The sequence below is a fragment of the Thermobia domestica genome, chromosome 10, assembly GCF_964235325.1.
Source record: "Thermobia domestica chromosome 10, izTheDome1.hap1.1, whole genome shotgun sequence".
NCBI classification, from domain to species: domain Eukaryota; kingdom Metazoa; phylum Arthropoda; class Insecta; order Zygentoma; family Lepismatidae; genus Thermobia; species Thermobia domestica.
The window spans coordinates 265,077,425-265,089,784 of record NC_137463.1 but is presented as its reverse complement, the minus strand read 5'-3'; the positions used below and the strand labels follow the sequence as shown (position 1 = coordinate 265,089,784).

Below are 12,360 nucleotides of genomic sequence, written 5' to 3'. Positions count from 1 at the left end.
GTTACTTTCATGTCCAAATGACAATGAAAAACGAAGTATAACCATTTCTCCAGTCTAAGATGAATCTTTATTGTTTGGAGTGTTTTGCCCAATGAACTCCATATATCACTGATATTATAATTAATTGTGCATGTAATGTATTTGCTTATTACATACTGCATGCAAGAAGAAAGCAATCACTGGTCGTACATAAATTAGAAACTCCAACCGAAAGTAGGCTCAAATCTTGCAAGGGGTGCGAGATATTGAAAAAAAAATCTCCCCTTTATGATACCCCTTGCCGATTTTTATCATGACGTCCTTCACTTGTGTCTGTAAAATGTCATGTACAGATGTTGTTAGCAATGACAAGAGGATTCATGGTCACATGTGAATGATGCGCTGTGTAAAGAGTATGCTAATTAGTTTATATGGAATTCCAACGTCCCTATTCATCATTAAAGTTATGGAAGGCAAATTCAATTTTGACTTATATCTTCCATTGTGATCTTCTCTCCATGCTGAGGTAAATTTCTCCGCTTGTAGTTCCAGCTATGAATCATGTCCACACACTTTAACAAAGATAATCCATAACACTGCGGATTTCTCAGAAAAAAACTTTAAGATAAATATTTTGTTCTGAACAGGCTATTTATATTTTTTTTCTGATATGTCAGGTTTATTTACTTATTCATTGACACATATTACTGAGCATTACAGGTATCCATGGCCTTAAACTTGTCATGTATAGGGGATGACCGGGAAAGGAAGAAAGCGGCCTGGGACGTGTATGGTAGATACCATCCTGGGATTTTGCCTGTGAATTAGGAGAATCCAGGAGAAACTTACTCCGGATACCTGGCCTGAAAAATCTGTTACACCTTTTCGACCGACTTTCTCCTCCCAGAATCGAACCCGAGACCGCTCGCATCAAAGGCAAGAGCGTTGCGGGGCGACTATATTAGAAATTGTCCTTAAAATTGCACACGATCTGAAGAGGCGACTCAGATGGGAATGTCTTTGGTGTAGGGGATTACGGAGGAAATAAAGTATTGAAAAAAGTGACAATTTATATTCATAAATAAATAGTAACACAAATGCATAGACAGTCATAAGATCTGAGGAACGTACAGTTGGTTCGCCATGCTTTCTTTTCTCCTTCCACATCCATTACCAGTCCAAGGTGTAGAAAGATCGGCGAAATTCCTCGAGAAGCAGTGGCGATAGCAATCGGCCAAAGAGAGAACTAGGCACACGAACATATATCACGCCATACTCATGTAATGAGGCCTGCAATAGCGAAACAGTCGCTAAGAACTGCCTCGTCGAATCTATATTGTTACCATAATTGATACTGTGGCTTAATAGAGCGTGAAAAATGCTCGAATAGACATCTAAATATTAAGTTAATATCCTCGTATATACACGTTGCTACATGAAATGTCCTCAAACGAATTATTGGCGTACTCGCGGCGTATTAGCATACGAAGTACTCGCGTGGCGAAGGTGTTTTGGTTGATATATTAACATTCTTTTATGATCATTTGCTTTGTTCTCACAGATAAATGAGGCGTTGAATGGCAAAGTGCCGTAACTCATTTTTTTTTTTAAATAGATTAAGCCATTTCCATGAACTTGAAACCATGACCTGTTGGATGGCAAAGTTACGTATCTCAGAGTTAAAAATAGACCAAGCAATGGAAACATGAAGAATGTTGTAAATTCGAATTCACGATAACCCTGGACGGCAAAGTGACGTAAATCTCAATATCTCAAAATGTCTCAGAAGTGACTTACGCCACTTTGTCATTAATGCGGAATAGAGTGAAGTTGGTGCTGAGAAGGAGCCACTCAACTACTGTACAACGACTAATCTTTGAGAAAGTTATTCGTCCAAATATGTCCACATGTTACCTATAATGCGGATGGAGTGCCATCATCCTGAAACCATGTAATAAAAGACAGTCAACACTTACTGTCAGAATACTAGACAATTCACTCTAGTTCAGCGTGTTCAAGTGCTTGTTTCCTACAATTGGCCCATTTAAAATAGTTTGTCATCTGTAAGCCATGTCAAGCTAATAATCCTACTGTTTTCCCTGCTATTCTCCATTCCAAACAGGGTAAAGGTTTTCAGACAACCGATAAATGTTCTCGTGATTCATCTTAGCTATCACACTGAAAGTTGTATCAATGAATATAATAACTTCTGTAAAATGTGGTTCATAGTTTTAGATTATGTAAGAAATGCCAACAAATCCAGATAATGCTTATTCAGTTTGTGCAAAACTTCTCTTTGTATGATTTGTCCGTTCCGCACAGTGAAAATACAATACGCGGTCTTGCTGATTCAACTCCATCGAGAATGGTGCCGCAAGGCGTCCCGAAAACTGGAAGGAATCTTCATCAACACTGCCGTCGTTGTTGTGTTGCCCGCCATGATGCTTAAACGTTACGATAAACTTTGTACATGATTTAGGGAATGAGGATATTACTTTTTGAACGTCGCAGTCATTTTGAGTTCAATTTGACCCTCCATAAATAAAAACGAATTACTTATATGGTTAAGAACCATAGTAAGATTTCATGGCTCAAGCATACAGATTTTACACCTGTTGGAAGGAATCTTAAAATGTCTTAAACCTACGTATGACTTTATAGTTCTTAGCATTGAACAATTGCTATTATTGAAAGCATCTTATCATTTTTGTTTCCCAAGTAAACTAAACTAAGATAATTCTTTATAACTTGCTGTTAAGTCGTACCATTTTATGTTTGTTTTTGTTTGTGTAGATGAATTTCCCGTTTGAGTGGCAGCCCACCATTGTTTCAACTCAGTTGGCCATGATTGGAAATTTTGTAATCGCTGCTGTCCCTGGAGAGTTTACCACAATGTCTGGAAGAAGATTCCGAGAAGCCATCAAAGATGAAATCGTTAGTAATGGCGGTTCCCCGGACACGAGGGTGGTTATTGCTGGATTGTCCAACACATACACCAACTACATTGCCACTCCAGAAGAATATCAGGTAAGATCAATCGCAGATTGGTTTTAAACGGGAGGTTAAACAATTTCAATGGATTTTACATTCAATATATTATGAAAATTGAATTGCACAAATAACAGCGATTGGGACAAAGGGGTCTGCATTCACAGGAGACATTCCGACAGTGGCGGCTCTCGAAGGAAGTCACAAATGTTACCGCTTGAAGCTAAGGAAAGAAAGCTTTATGCAGCAGAAGAAATCTATATACATGACTTAATATCTTTGGTAAGGTTTCTTCCGTGAGCTCGTAGGGATAAAATTAGGTTTCTATGGATGTCACTCCCATTAAGGGCCGTCAGTGAAATCCAGATGTATATTCCTATGTGGAGAGGAATATACAGAATTGAAGCTTTCCTGGTGTCATGATGAATATAATTGTTCTAGGACAATCAGACAGGTGAATTCTACGTCGTCCAACGTTTCGAGAACCGACAACATTGTTCTTGTCTTTAGGTTAAACTATGACAGACCAGAAACATAAACCTTTATTATACAGGGCTAGCATAAATTATTCATTCGTTTTGAAATGGCTATGTTTAAAAAATGTTCTACACGTGCACGGGTGTACGTATAATACTTTTGAAAATATAGCCTTTTCGAAACGAATGAATCATTTATGTTAGCCCTGTATAGGTACCTGCAGGAAGGGGGCGGAATTTGATTGGTCAATGGCGACGTCCAATCAGCGTCAGCCTATGGTCTCAATTGTGATTGGGTAGTTGACTGGGTTGGTTGGCAAGCCCTGATTGGTTGTTTTGTATACGTCTCTCATTTTTGGTCATATATGTCACATATATAAGTTTTCTACTTTTGTTCTCTGACTTTACCCTGAAGACTAGAACATTGTTGTTAGTTCTCGAAACGTTGAATGACGTAGAATTCACCTGGCTGATTGCCTGAGAACAAGTATATTCAGGAATATACAGACTTCAAATAGCTTAAGGTGTAGTCTTGCAAATTAAGTTCGTTATTAATATGAGAACAGAAGAATAATGGGTACTAATTAGAACTTTGAAGAGAAAAGAAATACAAGTATTTTATCTCTCAATTTATTTAATATTTCTTGAAACGATTTTTACAAAATTAAGTTTACTTTTTTTTTCTTTCTTTTTGGGAATAATACTATTTGATAATTGCACCACTGTTCAAGCTACTGTTAATAACTGACCCACTGGCGACAGAACTGCTTTTAAGGTCTACTTGTAGTCAGGAGTAAAAATGGATCTGTAAAGGTAAGGCGACAGATGACGTCACTCTGTTCCCCGTGCCTATCTTGGCTCATTGTAAGCTTTTACGAAATGGAGGGGAACCCATATATATTTTTGGAAGTGGGGGAAGGGAATCCTCGCGCGTTCCCCTAATTTTTACTCCTGGTTGTAGTACTAAAAAATGTGAATCGTATTTTATAACTTGAATGGGTTCCAAAACTTGAACGCCCGGGATGTTATCGCCGCCACTGGACTGACAAAATGTCGATTGTACATCGGGATTTCTGTGGTATTAGCTATAAAAGAAGGAAGTGAGTAACTAGAACATGTGACTCTTTCTTCTATAAAATTATACCTAAAATTGTTATATCTTAAGTTCTAGGGACAACTGCTGTGCTTCCTGTCATTTCTCTCACTTTTAAGCTATGCCATGAGTAGATATAGATCTTATACAACAGTATTGTCTGAATATCTATCCATCTGTCAGCAAGTACCAAAGCAAAAAACGTTAAGAGAGAGAGAGCGAGAAGCGTGTTTTTTTTTTTTTTTTTTTTTTTTTTTAAATATACATATGGATTCAACACCCTGAAAATAGGATTCATTTCTGTCCTTGTCTTCCTGTTCCAAACAGTAGTGGTAGAAATTTGTCATTTCCTGTTTCAACATGATAGCAATAGAGTCAGAAGGTGAAAGACAACGAGGAACGCGTTTCTATTAAGAGTTAGTGTCACAAGAATAGTTTCATCTTTTATTCTTATTACTCTACTGATACCGGAATTGGTTGAAATGTAGTCCCACTTCCGGTTTAATATTGAGCCTAAATATTAAAGAGTAAGTTAGCTAAGAAACTTGTTTTTAAAATGCCATCTCTTTTAACGCTCTACTGAGTCTAGCTACAAATTCCAGTTCCAACATATAGTAAAATAGTTAGAGGATAGCGTGATTTCCTCCTCTAAACACACAACAACAAAAAATGAGTTTCAAGATATTTTGTACCGTACAGAAATTCTGAGTGTTCGATGGTTACGACGTCTTAAATCGGGTATCCAGGTGGTGTGAAAAGAGAGTTGGGAATAGTTATTATAGTGTTTGCAAGTAGTCATGCAGCTTAACCTAGATCTACCACTTTCAGCACCCAATAGAACGTGAGGGTATGTTCCAATCTTTAATTCCCAAGCAGTGTCGTGTATCTCACATAACAGAGAATATCTCCCGAGGGTGCAGTGTTGTCGGATTGCCGCGAACTTTCGTTTTGTTGTTACTGTTGTTGTTATTCTTTTATAATTTTGCTATTATTGCTGTTATCACTTAATTCGATAGTGTTCGTGTTATAGATCTTTAAGCCCTTTTTTTATCGCCCGTTCGCCATGTATTCTAAATTTGGCAATATTGTTGGTGGACTTCTGTTGTTCCACGTTCCAAGTGTGCGTTCCGAAGGCAGCTCCACGGATCATACCGGATTCTTCTGATGCATCACACGTGAAGCAAAGCAGTTTTATGATTTGTGTAGAGCCTTCACGAGTCGTCGCAGTCACTATAGTGTGCATAATAGTATTTTGTAGATAGGGCTACTATTTAGCCCTATCTCTAATATTTCGAGTTCAAAGTAATATATTGTAATGACTTTAGGTAGTCAATAATGAATCCCTTCACCAATTTTATTATAAAATTGTCTGTTGTGTCTACAAAAGTTCTGGCAATAAAATCTCTCTTCAATGACCAAGGTTACAGATTATAGTATTCTGTACGGATAACTCCTTAGCTTCAGTGCAGCCTCTGGAGGTCTTAAGGATTTGGTTCTAGGTACCTCCGCTCATAGCAGCCCTCACAAGGTATGGTATTTAAGGTGATCCCCTTAGCTTCATAGCAGCCTTCAGGGACTAGTTGTGGTTATGATGAACCCTCAGCTTCATAGCAGCCTCCAGAGTTTAGGATGGTTACGATCAGTTGGTCGACTGATGCCGGGTCCCTCGGTGGTCGGGCTTTTATCCGTCCTCTTCGGGTCTTTCCGTGAGGTCCGTCTTACTTTCTTTCATGTCGGCTTCTCGTCTGCTACGCTGTTTACAATCAATAGCACTTGTTGTGTTGACATGTACTCTTGTTATGATGTAGGGATCCTTATGCGTAAGAATAGGAAATTTTGTTGAAAGGTTATGTCATTCCGTGATATAATATGTATCAGAATATACTTGGTACGATACGGAGGACTGTTTTCTGATATGAGTTAGCGTCCCAAGAATAGGTTGCATACTTCCTTCTATTTCCCCCCAAAACAAAAATGTTAAAAATGTATCATTTCCGGTACCATTGAACTCTGTACAGAAAAACTGATAGCAAGAAACGATTTTCTGGTATGGATTCATAGTCTCAACAATACTCATTTTTCACTCTTATCACGTACCGAAACCAAAAGTGGTTATACTCCACTTCAGCTTCCGGTTTCAATATTTATCGCTATACATTTTTTTTTTAAGTTTTACCTCCTACAAGAGGCCGCGGTCTCTCAATAGTAGACCATTCACCTCTGGTGCGTGGGTCATCTGGTTCGATTCCCGTTCACGCAAAATGAATTTTGTGATGGACAAACACCGTGTGCGTGGGTTTTCTTGGGGGTTCTCCCACTTTCTTCATTCCACCATTTCATTGATTTCTCATCAACATCTCCGTTAGCCTAGCCGGCATAACCGTGGAACGAAAAACTTAATTTCATTTTATTTACGTCCTACAATAATACCCGGTAGAGTACATGAAACGGTTGCTTAACCCTTTGACTACAATTTTTTTTAAATGTGAACATTCTTTTATATGTACATGTACGACTCTTTTAATGTGGGATATTCCTGATATTTGTACATAGTTTTGGAAACTAAACATAGTCCCCTAGTCACATCTGAACCGACGAGAAAACAATATGTATTTTTTTTTTAAGAATTTTCTAAAAAAATAATCCCAACTATGTTTGAATTATTCACATGGGACACGTGTGTCCCGTTGGTAGTCAAAGGGTTAATGAAAGAAAATGATTATAAAAAGTTAGTGGAATGAGAATATTGGAGAAAACGGGAAAACTGTTGGAAAAGAGACACGATGTTGTAGACCTCAAACCACTACGTTCCAGAATCGAACCACTGACCTTTAGCATCATATGAGTATTCTACCACTGAATTGGGGGGCGCGGTGGCTCAGTGGTATAGCGTTCACCTCCGGTGCTTGGGGTCCCTGGTTCGATCTCAGCTCGCGCCGTGTGGACTTTGTGGTGGACAAACACCGTGCTCGTGGGTTTTCTCGGGGTTCTCCCGTTTCCTCCCACTTTCTTCATTCCATCATTTCACTCACCTCTCATCATCACCGTTTCCTTTAGCCTAACCGACATAACCGTTGGACGTAAAACTAAAAGATTTCATTTTTCTACCACTGAATCACATTGTCCTGCTATAGAGGAATAAGAAATAGCGAGTAACACTTTCTTTACAGTGATTCAGCAACGTGGACTCTAAACCAGAAGAGCTTCCATCAGTAATAGAACCCGGGTCTTATGCGGACAAAGCGTGTACTCTAGCCTTGTGGCCACTATGGAACTTGACAAATTTACTCCTAAATGAAGTTAGTTGTATTTATTTATTTATTTAACAATCACCAGATACAGCTTAGAGGCCATTTTATACTGAATATTTAACAACAACAATAACAATAGTAAAGACTTGGGAAGGTATCGGGCAGGGCCAGTTTAGTAGGTACCATCCCGGTATTTGTCTGGTAGGACTGAGAAAAACCCTGGAAAACCTCAGTCAGGATGGTCAGCAGCGGGAATCGAACCCACAAACTCTCGAATGCGAAGCCAACGCTCTGCTACTTCAGCTACCTCGCTCGGTTATCGACACAGTTATACTTAAAAATATCTTCCTATTTGGTCTTTGGAAACCGCGAAGACTGGTCGAAGAAGGGGAAGGGAAGAGTATATCAAATGATTTATAGAACTGTGAATAGCCGTTTCCCTAGCAACGTCTACTTCGAGTTTTCTCTCATATCCTGTCACAGCCATGCAAGTGCTTCAGTCAGGACATAAAGTAGATGTGCTGTTTTTCGACGCTTCATACTATGAATCAGACATCTCCTGAGGGAAGTTACACTGACAAAAATTTAAACTTGGTTGCTTGAAACTAAAGGACTAAAGGGTATCTAATTTGTTAATTGTTAAATACAACAATTAATAGTTTTAGAAAGTTGTCTAATTCTAGTTTCAAATGAAAAAAAAAAACTTCCCTAAAGAGCCGCCTTTGCTCTGAAAGCCATATTATTGGAATATGCAAGACAGATAATAGCAATGGACATCTCTCACAGCCTATGTAACTGAAATATCTGTCGGCTAAATTTATATACACCAAAATTCATTAATTTTTAATTTCGAACGATGGGGACCTGTAACGAAGGCCCGAAAGCTGAATCCAACTAGCTTGTAATTTTGAGTAAGACTATGGTGTAGCTAGCACATCGTGATTCCCTTTGTCTTTGTTGCTAGTAGTTTTGACTGCAGCCTGCTACTTCTTTCATTCGACTGGCTCCCCAATCGTCCTCACGGTGCTAAGTGAACACTGTCCTTTCAACACTATGCCACATTCTCCAATTTCATCCGTCTAAGTAGTGACCAAACGTTGGTCTGGTTAACGTTGTTACTTTTACAGGAAATGGTCGTCTAGCGAGGCCAGAGGGGAAACTATTTAAGAATCTTGCAGTTGCAAGAAGTCGAACTTGAAGTTTTAACTGATTTTTACGTTTCATGACCTCTAAGAAGTAATTTCTGATCACTCTAAAACAATAATAATAATAATAATAATAATAATAATAATAATAATGATAATAATAATGATAATAATAATGATAATAATGATAATAATAATGATAATAATGATAATAATAATAATAATAATAATAATAATAATAATAATAATAATAATGACAATAATAATAATAATAATAATGACAATAATAATAATATAGCTAAAAATATTCATAGGTATAATACCAACTATGACCATGCATAGAAAATTGCAGGTACTTTAAAAATTAAGGTACGGTCTTGTTAATTCTTAAGTAATCTGCGATCTCTGATTAAAAGGAAATGAAATTTCTAATTTTACATCCCATAGATATGTTCTCCAGGCCAAAGGAGAGTGATGATTAATGCAAATGAATAGTAATGAAATAATAGCTCGAAAGAGAATATAGAAATAAACTAGAATCCCGAGAAAATCCACGGGTACATTGTTGTTCCCACGTGACTGGGAATCGAATAAGTACCCCTCAGACCAGATGTGAGCGCACGACTACTGAGCCACCGTGCTCCTTTCCTGGAATTTGGGTATTTGTTGGTGTTATCTTAAGAATACAGTTTATAGAGCGCAACTTCACAGCGTTCACTGAAATCACTAACTGTTCGCGTGTCCTGTTTGTCACGTGCTACTTTACTTACGTATTTAACTGGAGACGACTAATCTCCCTAATGATTCGTAGAATTAATTTTAAATAACATTTTATTTTAATATCTTTGAGTCCACAGGACGTACACAAGAAGATATTCAGGAGGCACCTTAGTGGAGTTCGTTCTGCAAGAAGCTGTTTCCCTTCTGAGTAAATCTTTATGCGTATCTACAGGGTATCCAATATACAATGCAACCCGGAGTTTGGGATAGTAGAACTTTTGAACCTGAAGTGATACACCAATAATGGTTATATCAAAATGAAGCCTTGTTCATGCATATATTTTTAAACTAGGAAGCATCGATTGAAGTACACTAGGAACAACACAGTGTTGCCAGATGTAACCAAAGGTGTAAATCTTTTTTTTTTTTTTTTTTTTGTAAAACATGTAAATTGACTCATAACTCATACGTATTGATGTTCTATCATTAATTTTCAGTTTGTTTAGTTGGAGTAGCTAGGAAACTATAGAGCAGAAAAAATAATTTTTCATTTCCACCGATAACTAATTGGATGAGGCCTCTGTAAGGGAGAACTAGGGAAATCGTAATTTTCATAAATTAACACTGAATTGGCAACCCTGCTGATGTTTTAGTACATCAAAAGGTGTGTTAAAGATCTGTCTACATTATGCAATTCCTGAAAACAATGAAAAACAGACTTTGAAATTATTGTGATAAAATTTTTACTTACATGCACCCGGCAACACTGCTATTCATTTCTATGGAGCTGTTTAAAGCAAGAGGTATACAAGAACAATTCTCGAACTATTCAAGATCTGGAAACGAACATTCGCAGTGCCATTGAGAACATGAACACTTCTAATCTTCGTAAAAATCTTCGTAATCGCTGCCAACATGGTGAAACGTGTGAACCAGTGTTTGAATGAAAACAGGGGGCACTTCCAGTATCGCTGTAGAGCTGGTAACTCATTTCTGATAGTAGCAGTGTTGCGGGTTGCATGTAAGTAAAGGTTCTATCATGATAATTTCAAAGTTTGTTTTTCATTGTTTGCAGGAATTGCATAATGTAGACAGATCCTTAGCACACCTTTTGATGCACTGAAACATCAGCAGAGTTGTCAATTGGGAGTGTTAATTTATGAAAACTACAATTTCCCTAGTTCTTCCTTACAGAGGCCTCATCCGATTAGTTATCGGTGGAAATGAAAAATTATTTTTTCTTCTTCATAGTTTCCTAGCTACTCCAACTAAACAAACTGAAAATTAACGACGGACAGAACTTCCATACATAGAAAAAAATATGAGTTATAAGTCAATTTACATGTTTTACAAAAAAAAAAAAAAAAAAAAAAAAAGATTTACACCTTTAGTTACATCTGGCAACAATGTGTTGTTCCTCGTGTACTTCAATCGTTGCTTCCTAGTTTAAAAATATATGCATGAACAAAGCTTCATTTTGGTATAAGCTTCATTTTGGTATAAGCCTCATTATTCGTGTATCACTTCAGGTTCAAAAGTTCTACTATCCAAACTCCCGGGTGCATTGTATATTGGACACCCTGTATTTTATATATATAACTCTTGAACCATCCGACCAATCTCAATCAAATTTTCAACATAGACGAGACTCAGGTCTGGGATGGTTTTTATCATTTCATTTTGACGGTGCAACGCAGGGAAGGGACAGTTTTATAAAAATGACAGGTATTATTGTCGAATCCATAGTTTGCAGGGTCGCTGAGATAAACAATGATTCTTTCGACGCCGTTTATATCCAAATTAAGACCACAATAATAATATTTAATTTTTATTTATATACCTAGTTGACTTATTATTCTTTTAATTATATTTTCTTTGTTTTTATCGATTTGAAAGCGCTTCTCTAATAGTAAAAAGTGATTGACTAAAGGAAAATATTACTAATTTTTCTTATTTTAACGCATTGAAGCGGGTAATTAACACTGGTAATTGATATTTGCCGTAGAAGGGAAGAACAAAAATGGAATTACAATCGTTATATTTGGATGGCCATAACTCCATATTCGTTAAGATTAGAGATATGTAATTTGGTATTTTAAACTTTCCATTAATTAAAGATGTGTTTAAGCGTTTTTTTGATTTTCCATCGAGAACTGAAGAAAAATGTGGGAAGAGAAAAAGAGTGGATATTGCAATTGTTATAATTAGATGGCTATATCTCGAAATCTCTTAAGAATAGAGATGCATTAAGAATATGAGAAGTGGGATGGCGTAGGCTGAGCTAATGGAGGTGGGGGGGGCCCTCTGGGGGACGAAGTCTCCAGGTAACTGGAAGCTAGTCTTTAATTCGAGGAAATAGAACACTCACAAGAAAAGTTTATTCTTCCTCATCGTTCAACTGTGTTTGTTATATTCCCCACAGGTGAAAACGTTTAAATTTACAACTAAGTATACATATAATAACCATGAATTTATCATAACCTCATTTGCGTTTATCTATAGTTTAAAAATTCATCATGCATCATTTTTTTTTTTCGCGAATGCTAAAACGAAAAATAAACTGAAGAGGAATATAAGTAGTGTTAGGGTTCTGAATTCATTACATATTGAAACAAAATGATTTACAACAAGAAAGTTTTCCTTTTCAAGCGATTCACATTTCATTTCTCTAAAAAAGAAAACTTATTAATGACAAAATATTTCATTAA

General features: G+C 37.0%; 1 protein-coding gene across 2 annotated transcripts in view; it reads left to right on the top strand.

Annotated features, from left to right (window-relative positions):
• Positions 1-12,360, top strand: part of CDase (neutral ceramidase) — a 324,432-nt gene that overhangs the window by 283,928 nt on the left and 28,144 nt on the right. For both annotated transcript variants that reach the window (XM_081729519.1, XM_081729520.1), the window contains exon 10: positions 2,773-3,006. In XM_081729519.1, the coding sequence (XP_081585645.1) occupies positions 2,773-3,006 (234 nt within the window). The remainder of the gene's footprint in view (positions 1-2,772; positions 3,007-12,360) is intronic.